The sequence below is a fragment of the Terrapene carolina genome, unplaced genomic scaffold (genome assembly GCF_002925995.2).
Source record: "Terrapene carolina triunguis isolate 2854851 unplaced genomic scaffold, T_m_triunguis-2.0 Scaffold66, whole genome shotgun sequence".
NCBI classification, from domain to species: domain Eukaryota; kingdom Metazoa; phylum Chordata; order Testudines; family Emydidae; genus Terrapene; species Terrapene triunguis.
Genome location: NW_020664417.1, coordinates 96,255,927 through 96,271,636, shown reverse-complemented (window position 1 = coordinate 96,271,636; position 15,710 = coordinate 96,255,927). Strand labels below are relative to the sequence as shown.

Sequence of the window (15,710 nt, the reverse complement as noted above, 5' to 3'; positions counted from 1 at the left end):
TCTGCTCAGGCTGTAGTGCAAGGGATGACAGGGAATCCAGGGCCCCAGTCACCTTAAGATGACCAGTTCTAATCTGACATGGAAGGTAGCACAATACAGGGGACAGGGTGTTGGGGCTCCATTCTGCCCAACTTACTGTGGGACCTCAGGCAAGTCACTTTTCTGCATTTCCCCTTCATCTATCAGAGAGGGATAATGGTGCTTACTTGCTTTGAGATCTATGGGGGGAAAAGCCAGGAGGGGGCAAGTCTCTGTTGACTCAGTCTCACCATGGTGTCCTGGTCTGGACTGCCCCTAGCAGTAGGTACCGTCTGTTTGTCCGCAATGGACTCAGCCAGGGTCACCCTGGGGGTGACATACATAAACCAGACAGGTGAACACGTGTGATTCGGTGAGATGGTGGCGGAAGTGACTCCAACACAGCACGATTTCCAAAATCCGCATTTATTTACATTTCAAGTCAAATCACATGCAAATTCTCTTTTCCTTAACAATAGTGTGATTAGCAAAAAAGATGCATTAGAATTTTAAAATAGCAATTAAATATACAAAAATATAGCTTACAAAAAAACAGCGAATGTTTTTAAAAATATTCTGCTGCAGAATTCTTAGTGTACAAACATGTCTATGAACCCATAGGCATAAACATCTCAGGAGTCACACAGTATTTACAGAGAAGGAGAAAATACGCCCCCCCAACCCCAACCCCTTGATGGTCTAATCACAAGAACTATCGCTAGCATTTGACTGGTCAGGTACTGATGCTATCAAAATACACAGACTAATTGGTAATGGGAAACTTTATCCCCATTCTAAAAGGATTGGAAAGAACAGTCTACTCTGCCATTAGAAAAGCCTGTACAATGTAATACTGAATGACCCCTTTCTTGCACCCCTTCAATAGGGAGAGTTGTAAATACTGAAGCAAAAAAGAGAAACCCCTAAGAAAGAGCAGGGTTCAGGTAATATCCTACCCCTTTCCATTTACATCCAAAGTCAGCTAGAGACTGATCAATATATAGTTATCTCCACGACATGGAGTTGGATTCTGATCTCACACTGGTATAAATCCACTGGTGGTCATGGAGTTACTCCAGATTTACACTGGGGTGAGAGATCAGACAGGTCAGCCATCCACTGGCAAACAGCTCAATACTGGGGTCACCAAAAACAAGCAAGGGGGAAAGTGAGCCTTCACCAACCATGTAAAGAGTTTAGGAAGACACATCCAGGAGGACACAGAGCTATGCCCTGCAGCTCCATTTCCTCATCAAGACAATGAAATCCGATCAAGCTTCAGAATCCACCACCACTACAAATGCTCTGGACCAATGGGTCAGTGCAACCTGGTTTATGGCAACTAATTAACACTGGGGCCTTTTGCTTTGAAATATACACAAGAGTTTTCAAATGTTGACTACAAGTTGCTTAATTTTCTCCAATAAAGGCAAATAGTCAACTTTTGAAGGAAACACAAGACATAGGCACATGCTAGAGTCTATACTTCCAAATATCTTCTTTGCCACAAGGTGTGGCTTTTACAGTGAACAGTGTATGTTTTGTATCACAACACGAATTGGCACCAAGAACTGGCCATTGACAGAGATCCTGTCGACTCCACTACTGGGAATGGAGATTTGCATCAATAATGCAGTTGGGAGAGAAATAGCAAGCGAGTAGGGATTATCCATGAGCAACTTGTCCTAGTTCAGCTATAAGAAACTAACCATGCACTGATTGCAAGTAGCCTGCTAAAATTAGGGGCCTATTCTCACATAGATATGTACACCTGCACCTCCCATTAACTGGTGGGAGTTATGGGTACATACTAGAGGAGAGAATACTGGTTAGAAGGTCTATATACGAAGGGACCAATCAATCAAGGGAGATACAATTGCATTTGCCATGAGGGCTTCTACTTTCATCCACTGGCTGAGGCTTGAGAGGTGCCAATCTCACAAATCCCATTGAAGTGAATGGGAGTTGTGGGTAGGTGGCCTGTCAAACAAATATTTTTGACTAACGAGATTGGGAGAGGGAATCTTACCAGACAGGAATGTGGTTCCTGTGAATATTTTAGCCTAATTCCATCCACAAGCCTGGGTCACTGTCTCGAAGTGCTGAGTTTGCAGGGATCTGTGCCACCTTTGGGGTAACCATCCAAATATTCTGGTCAGCAGTTAATGTGAAACAAACCACAAATCTGCTCAAAAGCCTGAGTGCTATTCTGCAGAATCTAGTGCTGGGAAATGGAGAGAGGACAACACGTTCATATGCTCTGGGATGTGGATATAACACCCCCCCCCCATACATTTGGGGCAGGTACTGCTGACGTTTAAGACATTAAATGGCTCCCTTGAGGTAGTCAATTGCTCTAGAGATACCAGACAGATACTATACACAAGGTGGTGGTGTACCGGTTACAGAGACTACAGCGTGGAACTGGCAAACTACCTTAATAACATCCCTCAGCAAGGTGAACCTGAGTACGGTTGAGATGGCTCTAAAACTGACAGCAACAGGAGAAAGATGGAGTCTCACTGCAACAGCCCTTTAAAAAAAAGATACACCTCACTCCACTGGCTCATTGACTGCGTGGATGTGACTGGGAGCTGAATATTCTGGTAAAGCCGCATGGAATAAAGCCGCAGCCACACTGTATGTGCTCGTTCAAACAAACACTGAAGGATGTAGCACACCAGGCAAGTGCAGGGAATTCCTCTGGCCATTTGAGAGGACATTTCAAGTGGCACCAACTTCAGACCAGCTTCTGCAAGAGGGTTTTAATTCTCCCCTCCCCCGGGTTTTATATTTGCTGTGCTGACATTATTCTATGTATTTGTATGGTTACTGGCCCCTACAGGATTTGGGGTCCAATCAGAGCACGGCTTCAAGTTTGCTTGTAACTTGATAGGACACAGAGAACCAGAAAAGTTAAGTTTTGTTTCAGAGAATTTAGTGAAACTAAATGAACTAATTATAGATTGAAACTCTCAAGGCTGAAGATCTGTGCCCAGAACAGACAGCGATCCTGCAAACAGCATCATAGTCACCTCCCTGTGCCTTTGTCCCTGCTTTGAAGAGACACCCCTAGGAATGAGAAGGAAGACGTGTCCATGGCCCATTTCTCAGCCTTGCTACTCTGATTCCCAATAAGGGTACCAAATGAGATGAAGTGTCTGGGAATGGAGAGACCAGATGCTAACAAAGGGAATGAGACTCCCAACTCGCAGATCACTCAACCGCCCTCACATGGCCATGACTTTCAGACACTGGTGACCTAGGCTAGATTCCTACCCAGACATGAAGCTTTTTGCACTACCCTATTACCAAGCGAGCCATCGGAAAAAATCCTTAGTGCTGATCCTGCAAACTGTCCTTGCACAGAACTCCAGTGATTTCTGGAGCAGCTCTAAGCACTGTGAACCTGGAAGGATCAGGAGCTGTGTGAGGAAGCTCCATAGAATTCATACTAAATTCTAATCCAGCCACTGGAATGGAGACACACAGATTCTAGAGTAGCACCGCGCTCCACTCCTCCAGGAGTCGTATGCTGTCAGAGACCAGCCTAGGAGCCACTTTCATTTACTATGAAGTGGAGACCAAAAGCCACCACTTTCTTAGTGAGCATCCTCAGTGGCCTAGATGTTCAGGGAAGGAATTCTGGTTGCTTTTCCAGGGCACAAGAATGCAGGGACCACACACATTTATCCTCAATGAGATACAGCACTGTAGCCTGTGGTATTCATCACAGAAATAAAATGCAAACGTTATCAGCACAGCCAGGAGACAGCAGGGAAGACACTAAGCCAGCCCTGTCAATTTATATTCATAGTTCAAATCCAAATCTTTGTTCCAGTCAGAATACAATCTAAGATACCTAATTGCCTAGGTAAGAGTCTCAAACCTCATGTTCAGGACGCAGATTCTTCTGAATGACTTAAAAAATGTCTGTGGCAAAAAAATAAAGTTACATAGAAAGGATAAATGTTGGTGGGCGGGATCAGGAAGGGGGCACATATCACAGGACAGACAATATGGATCAGATCCTGCTCCTAGTGAAGCCCCTGGCAAAAATTCCCCATTGACTTCAGTGGCAGCAGGAGGTTTTTTTGTTCAAGTCTGACCTAAATTATTGTGTAGGCACATTAGAAATGCATATATTAGGCTATATCAGAGAGACACGTCGTCAACCCTCTTTGCTGACATTCATCTATAGGCCAGCGTGCCCTGCCTGGCTGGGCCAGAGACAGAAACTCGACAGGCTGAGGCATGGTGGGATGGTCGGTTTCATCCGCAAGAGCTGGTGGTGGTGTGGTACTGTACCGTAGCTCTGTAAAGGGAACAAAGGTCAAAGGCACCTAACGTTGCTTTAAACAATACTGCCGACTGCTACCAGCTTGGTGCTGATCGAAGAAAGGGAAATAACGGCATTTGGGCCTTTTCTATTCTGGTTAAATGGGGAATTTGAAGTTCACGGTGGACAAAGTGGCTAATGGTAGATGTTCGCAACTCACCCTTCTTCCCCCTGGTCCTTGCAAAGCTCCTTTGTAAAACTGTTCAGTCATTCACAGCTCATGCAAATACCTATGAGCAGGCAAATAAGCAGTGTGAACTAGCCACAGATGCGTGGCAGGGTTCACATTCATAAACAAGTACATCTGCCTTCCCCTCCCATCCCCCATCACAATACAGTCTGCAAACACCACGCAGGCTGCAACAGTCAAAGTCAGCGCAGAGGGCGCTCAGAGTAAGTGAATCTTCCCCCTCTGATGTCCCCTATCCTGATGCCACCGAGGTTAAGGAGAGTTTTTCCATTGAGATCAATGGCAGCAGGATTTGGCCCTTATAAAGCAATGTTTAGAAGACAAAAGGACTCCTGGTAGAACATGAGATGTATACTGGATTGGATGTGACAGCAAAGGGAACAGATCAGGGGATATCAGGCTCCTGGAACATTGTTAAAGAACCAGAGAATCTGCCTTGAATGGGAGTAGCTGTGAGGCTCTCATGGGACTGCATTACAGCAGATGCTAAGCACACAGGTGTGTACCTAGGAGGAGAAAGGGCTGGCAAGCCAATGCAGTAAGCAATATGCACATTTACGTTATTTTAGACAATGGCTAGCTATGTACATTTAAGGAGAATTTCCCTCTGGTCCACCTGCATCTGTGCTGTTTATTATTGGTCTAATTCAGGAATCTCAGTAGTGTCAGTACTTTTGAATCACTCAGAAAGTGGAGCTAGAAATCAGAAATCTACCCTGCTTAAATATAGTTCAACCAAAACACCAAGAGTACTCCTCAACCCCAAGAGACATACGTACGCAAACAGACCTTATGCCCCACCGCTTATCCCGATACACATCCATTTCAAGTGGGCCCCAGCACTCAAAAGGGCGACTTGAATAACTCTGCCCCCAGCAGAATGACATGGGTAGATCTATGGTACCTTTCTCTAATTCAGAGCCGAGAGAAAGAAACAAGATAGTCAAGGTTTATCATTGGCTCTGAAGTAAGAGGCAGCAGCTCTGCTGAATGTAGTGGACTTGAGCCTGTCTGCGCCAAGGTTAAGTCAGCCCTTTGCGATTGTGATTGTGCAGACAGGAGAGCGTGTGAGAGAGTGAGGCTGTGTACTGCAACCAAGCTTCACCAACTACATGAGAAGGGAAGGGAAGTGTGCAAGCGCTGGGCCTTCGACTCAGACTTTTTAAAGGGGCTTTCCTATTGCAGAGGAAAATACGGACACGTGTATGGCTGCTGCGTCGTTTGCAGTAAGTGCCTGTGTCAGACGCCAGCTTAATGCCAGCACTTGGTAGGAAAATCATCCCATCACATTCCAGAACACTCGGGGGGCAACGGATGTTCTCAAGAGCAGATCCAACCTCACTGCTCCTTTGGGGTCACGTAAGGGTCGATTTTCAGAGATGAAGACTGGGGAGCTGTGGGTGCTCAGTACCTCCGAAACAATCAGGCCATAGGTGCACATTAGAATGACCCAGTTCCCTTACTGGACAGATGCAGCCCAATACCTGCAAACCTTCCCCTGGAACTACTTCAGCGCAGAGTGCTTATGCGCTTGCACTGTCTTAGAGGCTGTTGGCAGACTGGTCATGGTGCTGTCCATGCTAACAGGACATTGTCAAAATTTAAACGTCTGAGTAACCCCACAACTTCAGGAAAATCTCCGTAAAGGAACAATGTAAAACCCTTGCTCATTTCTCCAGCCACTAGCCATTCAGCGCGAGGTAACCGCTGGCTGGGTTTGGCCTTATGGAGACAGTTTTTAAAGGGAGTGTGAAGGTTGGTTTTGTTTTTTTGAGATGGGAAGATGTCCACTGGCTGCATAGGATCTACCATTCAAGATACCCAGGGGCCAGTGTCTTGAAAGACTTTGCTTCGTAAGTTCTCTTATTATACTTGTAACATTATCCCTCCTTCTCAGCACACTATACAGTCAACTAGCCAGAAACAGGTACCAGGCCTACACATGTAATATCGTCGACAGGGTCCGTCATAAAGTGCTCTCAAAAACCCAAACACATAGGCTTGTCGTTGCCTTTTGTCTTCTTGTTGCGCTGGTGGCATATTGCTTTGGTTGTTCTGAAGTCCAAGCATCTGGCCCCGTCCCCTAAAGTGCATCGTGGGAGCTCTTCATGAGACAAAGGGAATCCTGGTAGATGCACCAAGGCTGTAAGCAACAGATTCAGAGATCTGCGATTCTCTGCGTAAGTCCATCGTTTTCATCCTTGCGATATTTTTTGTGATGGAAGTGTCCTTTGCTTGGGAGAAGCTATACAATGTTCTCTGCCCCAGGCAGGGGTCCCTGGGGAGGCCCATGGTCCTGCTTACTATGGAGTTGTGCCAGTTGTAGGACAGGCATGTTGCAGAGTGGACACACTTTTCGCACCTCCAACCACTTAATGAGGCACCTGGGAACGAAGAAGAGAGAACAGAGTTAGTTCACACTGAACCCGATTACCACCACTGAACACTTTGTACACTTCTACGGCCCCCCTCATCTGAGCGCCTCGTCTCACTTGCCAAACATTAATTCTCTCAGCCTTTTGGAGGTAGAAATCATTACCTCCATGTTGAAACTGCGGAAACAGAGCGAAGTTAAATGACTTACCCAAGTTCATGTAGAGAGAGTCAGTGACAAAGGTGGAATCAAGCCCCAGACTCCTGGCTTCCACACTCACCTGCCATTTTCATCCAATTAGGCACATTTCTACCTCCAGAGTTTTAGTTCATAGAATCATAGAATATCAGGGTTGGAAGGGACCTCAGGAGGTCATCTAGTCCAACCCCCTGCTCAAAGCAGGACCCATCCCCAGACAGATTTTTGCCCCAGATCCCTAAGTGGCCCCCTCAAGGATTGAACTCACAACTCTGGGTTTAGCAGGCCAATGCTCAAACCACTGAAAGTCCCTCTTTGCATTCACACGTAGAAAGTCAATTTTATACAGTGAACAGGCATTTTTATAGCAGGAAAATCGCTATGCCAGCTCTATACTGGAACTTAGAGATAATCTCACCCCAAGAATTTTAAAATTCCGCACCCCCCTCTTATGCAAATAAAAAAACTGCACTTAAATGTGCCTGATTCTGCTGAACTGGGATGACGGTTAGAATGCCATTATGGACTTCTGTGGTGACTCTCACTTCCGCAATGCTGTTTTCTTTTAAAGAGCAAGCGCCATCCAAGCAAACCCACATCCTGACAAAAGCCCCCAAACGGTCAGACCTGGCATCCTCAACTCAAGCTCTTGCCTTCTGCCGACCCCCAACACAGATCCGAGCTCTTCAGCGGGTGCTTTGCACACAGCAGGCTTGCAGAATTAGGCCCAGAGTGTTGCTGTGTTAGCACAACTCTGCTGGTAGCAATCCCATCTCAGAGCAAAGTATCTGGCAGATTTGAACCCTGTCCCAGGACTTGGGCTCATACCAGAACTGCAGCATGGGAAGTACTACGTGCCGGATGTCAATTCTGCCCATCTTTGGCAGGTCGACAGGTGGAAGGTAAAGAACCAATGGCGTTTTCCAAAGGGAGGAGGGGATAACTCCAGCTTCTTCACCAGTATTCCCTCTCCCAGGGAAACAGGCACTAGCCCCCAAAGACTGCATTTGAGCTACTGCTAGGTCACAAAGCTCTGCTCCTGCAGGGTGCAAAGCAACCTCAACTCCCACTGAAGCAGGATTCAGTCCTAAACTACCAGTGTCTGGCGTTTTTCCTTCAAAAAGCTTGTGGGCATGCCTTGCGCACAAGAGAGATTGACTATTACTGATCTAGCTCCAGACGCTCACGCAGCTCTTCCCAATAGAGCGTGCTGCATCGCTGTACAGAGCGGGTGGAACACTATGATCTGAAGGCATGAACAGGTGCAATGCAGAACACCACAGACATGTACACAGAGTACATAGAGGCCATGACAGCTAGAATGATTCATGGATCTGCAGATTTTTGAGGGAGTAAAGTCACAAAACCTAGGTCCATGTCCAGATCTGGGTCACTGAAAAACCACCTTTGCATGAGTGGGAAAGCAGTTTTCCACTGTCTGTTTAGGTTACATGCTTTGGGGGAGAGGGAAATTATGCATTCATACCATGGGAACAGACAGCACTGCTTTAGAGCAAATCTGAGGCTGTGTCTACACTGCACGCCTTACAGCTGTAAGGTACGCAGTATAGCTGCCCTCTCCTGCCAACAAAATAAAACCACCTCCACCAAGGGGCATTAACTTTGATGGTGCGAGAGCGTCTCCTGCCGACCAAGATCTGTCCACACCGGCGTTTTTCCTCGGTAAAACTTTTGTTGGTCAGGGGGGTGTTTTTTTCACACTCCTGACCAACAAAAGTTTTACCAATGAAAGTTCAGTGTAGACATGGTTATGTAAGGGAACTGTTAGACTAACAATTAGAGTCACCTGGTAGACAGCAAGTTGGGGGGGAGGGGGTGGGGATTGCGTGAGTTTTTAGTGTGTGTTAGCTCAACTGAAATCCTGTTGCAGGGTGTGAAGTTCAGAACTAAACTGGAAAGTTCCAGCCCAATAGCACTAGAGTGCCTGCTGGCCTCTCTCCAGCCAGGGCAGAGGGAGAGGTGACTGCAGTGGGATTTGGAGGCCAGCCATGGCCCCTCCCTCTCCCACATTGTACGCTATACAAGAACGATACATAGCCTACAGATGAACAGAACAGCAGCCTTCCAGGACAAGTATTTACTTCCTTTCTAGCCTTACTGCTCGGACCTCAGTGCAAGTCTTCATCCGTTGCCACCCCGATCACTGTAAGCCTCCTTCTCCCTGGCCTCCCTGCACTCCACTCTCTCCACTCCAGCCTGTCCCAACCAGGCAAGCCAGTCCCACTCTGCGTTTCCTGCTTTGTTTTGAGCATCCCAGGTGGCAGTGTGCTGCGCTTTTAGAATGAAGGCCCACCCTGGGCAGGTTTAACTAGGCAACACAGCACACAGCCGCATACACACCACCTAGAACCCTCGACTTCTAATGCAAATGAATGTGTGACAAGACAAGTCTCTCTATGAAAGGCAAGGCTCGTGTGCAGACAACTTTTCCCACCAACTTCCAAGGCAACTGTGACTCGATTTCCAAAGCTTCAGTAAACATGGCTCAACTTAATACAGTAAATGAGGCCTTATTAAAGAGGAGTAGCGTTTGTTAATCCTTTAGAACACAGCACAGGCAGATGTATACAATATAAGCCTTTGTAATTCAGAGGCCATCAACTACGTAGTGCTGCCAGTGTTTCCAAGAGACATCCAAGGCTTTTGTAAACATAACTTTGGTCTTTTTTACCGACGGGTAGCTCAGCACTTACTTTCTGTGGAAGGCATGTTTACATGGACAGATTCCCAGCTCGTCTTTGGGCTTGAATTCCTCCAAACAAACGGCACAGATCTGAAAGGTGAGAAAGCAGAGACACAATGGAATCAGTTGATGGAAAACTTTCTGAATACATACTCTGTAGGTAAGGTTAAGTCAATGGAAACATTCCCCAAGGAACCTCTGCACCAAACTGCTCTCTTGACTAACATGAGAGTTTTAAAGAACTCGGTTTCATCTTGTTTCATCAGGGATGCAGATTTGTCAAATGGTCTCACTACGACTCTGCGTTGGGACAGAACACACTTCAGTGAAAACGGGTTACGTTATTCACTTGTGATCCTAACAAAAATATTGTAGGGGAAAAACATCCAGAGGCCAAAGTTACAGGCCTGGTTTACACTACACAGTTAGGTCGACATAAGCTGCCTTGCATCGACCTACCTTTGGAAGCGTCTTCACTTAAATTTGGCTCCCGCTGACATAAGTGCCTCCTCTCCATGCCGATTTAGTAACACCATCTCCCCGAGTAGCGTAGAGTCACGCTACATGTAATTCGGTCAATGCAATGCCAGTAGAGATACTGCATAGCTTATGTTGACTGTTAAGGGCCTTCAGGAGCCATCCCACCATGTCCCACATTGACAATACAATTGATACAAGTGCTCCTGGGGAGGACGTGCACCACCCACACAAGGAGCCACAGGTGTGTACACACAAGTGATTTAATAACTGCAGTGGCTGTATGCCGACATAAATTAGGTCGACAGAATTTTGTTGTGTAGACATGGCCACAGTGAACCTGCAGTCTTGACATTGGACACAACTCTGACATCACTGCCTTTCTGAAGGGCTAAGCTTCCCTCTCAATGTTTTTCCTCTAGCATAGGCAAATCCAGAGAGAGTGTAAGAGAAATGCAAGTGCTCTGTGCCGTGCAGAACCTGTTCTGTGAGGCTTCTGCTGAGTAACCGTGCACAGACCAATCTGAGTTTGGAACAGTCACATGTGTCAGGGTTGGGAGAGTTTAAGTGATAAGTAACCAAGGGCCTCAGTTCGTTAATCTGACATGTTAATCCAAATCAAAGAGTTTAACATTCTCTGCATTTAATACAAATGACTGGGCTCTAATCACACAACACAACTTATCACCTTTTATTGCGGGGGATGGTCAGACAGACGCTCAGTCGATACAGACTACCCGAGAGCCCTCTCCCCACCTTGTGACATGCTCTTGGTTTAAAAAAAAATTTCTTAGCGTGTAAAACTCACTCCCACACAACTGTCACTAGCTCTTCATTGAGACGCTTGGCTTAACTGTCAATAGCAGCCACACCTCTCTGGCAATAGGCTCCTAGATCCAGCCAACTTTCCACTGTTGACCACTGGGCTATTTCAAGAGAGCTAATCAGTAAGCATAGTAGAATATGCGCTTGCAGAAAGGCACCAAGGATACTCAGTGATCTATGGAAATGATGCCAGCGAAGCAGAAGCACTCAGGCGTTAGTTAATGCTCCATTTGACTTTCAAAAGTGAACAACTAAAGATTATGCACACAAGAAACAGAGACTTCTTTCCTACTCACTATGGCAACCTTGTAAATGACATGTTGTCCAGCACTAATATCCTATTTATAAAATCCACGATGTCCTTCACATTGGCCATACCACTACGGGGTGCTGAGAGCCATTGAACCAAACTGTAAACCCTGTATATAATGGAAACCACTTCAAGCCAGGGGGTGCTGCAGCACCCTCCGCACCCCTAACTCCAGCACCTATGTACCACTACGCCCACTGGATTGCTGGAAAAAATTTTGTAGCTGAATTTACAGGTCAAATCGCCTGCCTCATATCTGACCTAGCCAGGCCTTGGCTGTACAAGATACCTAGAGAACCCTTCCAAATCACCTTAATCCTGGTCTGTAAGGACTCCTGCTATTCCAGCTCTTCAGCCTCTCTTATTTCAAGACTACTGCGTAGGCGCTTTTCATGGTGTGGATAGCTCTTTGGTAAGAATCAAGTTCCCATCTGCACTGTGGAAGCTACTCTTTTTGGGGGGTGGGTGGGAGAGGCTTAATATAATACAGGAATTAGTCACGTAGCATGGACAGGCCTGACCCGGGTTTCAACAGTCGACCCAGACCATGCTACAACCTTGGACTGTATTGCGGCCCCGTTTGGGAGGAGGTGAAAATACAACTCAGTCCGAATTACAGTAGAATCTCAGCATTACGAACACCTAGGGAATGGTGGTGGTTCGGAACGCTGAAATGTTTGTAACTCTGAACAAAACGTTATGGTTGTTCTTTCAAAAGTTTACAGCTGAACATTGACTTAATACCGCTTTGAAACTTTATTATGCAGAAGAAAAATGCTGCTTTCCCTTTATTATTTTAGTAGTTTACATTTAACACAGTACGGTACTATATTTGCCTTTTTTTGGTCTCTGCTTCTGCCTGATCATGTACTTCCGGTTCCAAATGAGGTGTGTGTTTGACTGGTCAGTTCGTAACTCTGAGGTTCTACTGTACAATGTAAGTCCTGGGACTGTAAGTCCTACGCTGTAATTAGGTTTCTCAACATGAAAGCTCCTACAGTGCAGATGGGTCCCAAGTTGGACTTCCCCCAACCTCATTTCCATTAAATCACCAGCAGGGAAAAGACTAGGGCTTTCACCATCCTGCTACTCAGTAACTACCCTTCTTTTAGATCCACTTTGACTCCTTTCCACTATGGGCAAGCCCAGTCCGATTTCCTTTTAACATTTATTCTGCGTGTTGCTCTTCCTCAGCAGTGCCGCCATGGCGGACGTCAAACACCCATACTTTGCCTATGAGAGGGTTATTCCTTTCTACACTGGGTTGAACTAGTTAGAAACCAAATTTAAAACCAGTTCAGGCCAGCTCAGTTTTAAAACAGGGGTTGGCTGGCTGGCTAGTGGTAAGCCCAAGTTTAGAAACAGTATTTTAGGCTAGATCTCCACTGTATGAAAAACTAGGAATGAGGTCCTGGCTAGGAGTAGGGGTATAGGCTAGGAGAGTTTCTAAGTTCGGTATAGAGGCAGTCTGACCCTGTCCACCCAAGATGGATGACCAGTCACGCTAATCCAGTTCAGCAAACACAGCAGGTGGCCCGGTGTGGGTGGGGTTCTTCTGAGTTACTTGCTTTCTGTGAGGCCAATGCATTAGTGTCTTGTAAAAGATAAAATAGAGACTACAAACTTAAGAGGCACATGGTCTAGTGGCAAAAACCTGGGAGCCAGTAACTCCTAAACTCTAATCCTGACTCAACCACCTGTCACCTTGGGCAACTCACTTAACCTCTCTGCCTGAGTTTCCCCATCTGCAGAATAGGGATAATACTCATCTCCCTCACAGACTGTTATTAAGGTTAGTGAAAATCTGTACAGGGCTTTGCATATGTGAAATACTACAGAAGTAGTATCTATAATGATCACCTCCTGCCTTTCCAAGCCCTGAAGCTTATGCAGAAAATACGAAGGAACAGAACATTAAATACCCTGAAGTACAAGTAAAACTAGAGTTGATTGAAGCACATTAAAGGTGGCTGTAGATAGTTATCGGAGGTGCCTGTATGAGGAATACATTTTGATTCCTTAGTCTGAATCACAGGTTCCTCTTAACCCATTTTTGATGCTTCCAACTCCTTTTCCCTCGGATTCTTCACCGAAATGATATTTTCCTGGGGCTGCGTCATTGATACTTGTGCTTGCAGTGGTGCAGGGCTCTTTAATGCGCTGTGCTGTATTTTAATGCTGTTCTTCTCATAGAACTGAAAGCTCCCAAAAGGCAAAGCTCCCAAAAGGCTTAGCAAACAGACAACCTGTCCCCAGGGTGCAGCACACTCCAATGGCAAGAGCTGCAGGAACACGAGGCGTTCTTGACTGCCCAAACCTTTTCAAAGGGAGCAAGATCAATTGATTATATCCAGTCATCAGTCTGGAATTCTCTTTACAGATCAGATCAATCCTGCAGCACAGGCAAACTCTCACTGACTTCAAAGCAGGTTTGCCCAAGTCAAGCCCTCAGGATTGGGCCCCAGATTGCTATCCAGACTTCTTTTTTCAGTACTGTGAACACATAGTTTGCACCATGTTAATGGCCTGTCAAGTGGCACTACAGAAAATAGAGCAGACGTGCGGAATCGAAGAGCTCTCCCGAGTGTCTGCTAGCTCTTACGAGCAGGAACTGGAGCAGTCAACAGTGCCCAAAAGGTGAATTTTTAGGAAGTTTCTTTTCAGCTTTTTCTGAATTAAAGGGAAAAACAATTGCGCTCTGTTCATCAACCTTCCTAAGCCAAGTTGCTGAAGCCCCATAATTATTTCTTCTGCTCTTCTTTGAGCTCTCTCCAGCTCGCCTACATCTTCCTGGTAAAGAGGTGCCTGGAAGCGAACGCTGCATCAGGGCCTTAAGTACCGCGGACGAGAGGCATCACGGGCAGACTGAGTATTAATATTATTCCAGGTACAGTCAAGTGTATCTCAGCTCCTCCTGTAACTAAACATTCCCACCGCACACCATGAACGCTTCACAGTGGCAGGGTACATGCTGTGATGGGTGAATGCTGGCTAAGAGCCACTGCCGCGTCCCCAGAATACTGGACATGCCAGTACTTCCGGGAATGGTGTGGGCCCAGGTGTGATCCCATTCGTGTGACCTTGCACGTATGGTATAGTCAAGGTCAACACCGCATGGAGGATGCCATTTTGAAGAGCGCGCTGCTCCACTTGCATCCGTGTGACCATAGAAAAAGAGGACTACCTGCCTTAAAACCAGGCGAAAGGCCTGCCTAACACCGGCTACTGGATGAAGCAGACACACACTTATTACTGCAAGTCTAAATAACAGAGGTAGAGGAAAAAAGGGTGTTTCTGATGGGGAATATTTTTGAGACCGTCCAGCAAACTTCAATGACAGTCCTGTGGGATATTCCTTCCCTACCGCAGTAGGTCCAGGCATAGGAGTTTGTTTCATACATAAATCACTTCTTCATTTAAAATAGCTGCTGGCAAGTCTTGCTTTGGTCCAACGGCATCACTGGCTGTGTTCCCTTAGCTTCCCCAAGGCAGTGGTAGAGTGGTGTCAGATTCATGCTGGTCAGAGCTGCCTCAGCTTCTGCCATCCAGAGTTCTCTTCTCTCTGATGGCCTGCAATTTAAATGCAGAGTCTCCGCAAGATATCGTGACAGTGCTGATGGCATCACTGTAATTAGGGACAAGTCGGCTTTTCCTGTTAGGAGACTTTCTAGATTTGGAGAGTTAAAATTTTTGGTTGTTTCTAGACAAATCAAGCTAACATTTGGCAGGTGAGTTAACTCAGATTTGCTGCCCTAAAATTCTTTGGAGCTGTGAAACAGGTCGGGGGGTTTTATTTCAACTTTTAAAACAGAAATAAAGACATCTGAACCTGGTTTTGGGCATTTCTCCACCAAACTCTGGTGTAAACAAAAAGCGTAAACCTCCCCCTACCCAACCCTGCAGGGAATTAATCCTTAGGGCAGGTGGGAGCGCTTGAGAGTAAGTTTTACTAGGGCAGAAATGTTTAAAATGCATAAAACAGGCTTTTGTTTGGTAATATTGTCACCTTGCATGAGGCTCAACATCCACAGCATGTCAATGGAGGCCGAAATGTTTGGCCTATGTCCTGAGAGCTCAGAAGCAAGCGCGCACACACACACACACCCCCACCCTTCTCTAGTAGAGTCCCCGGAAGGGAGAGTGCAGCCTGCTTCATTCTTTTGACCTGGCACACAGATATTTCCAGGTGGTTTAAGTTTCATTCCTTCAGAAACGTCAGCTGGTATATAGACCCCATAAGTCAACCCACCCGGTTTACTAGGATATAATAGTGGA

General features: G+C 46.2%; 1 protein-coding gene across 1 annotated transcript in view; it reads right to left on the bottom strand.

Moving 5' to 3' along the window:
* Positions 1-428: 428 nt before the first annotated feature.
* RNF24 (ring finger protein 24) overlaps positions 429-15,710 on the bottom strand; it is a 30,504-nt gene continuing 15,222 nt past the window's right edge. The window contains exons 4-5 of the mRNA XM_026648118.2: positions 9,834-9,913; positions 429-6,931 (exon numbers count right to left, since the gene is read on the bottom strand). Coding sequence (XP_026503903.1) covers positions 6,793-6,931; positions 9,834-9,913 — 219 coding nt within the window. The 3' untranslated portion in view covers positions 429-6,792. The remainder of the gene's footprint in view (positions 6,932-9,833; positions 9,914-15,710) is intronic.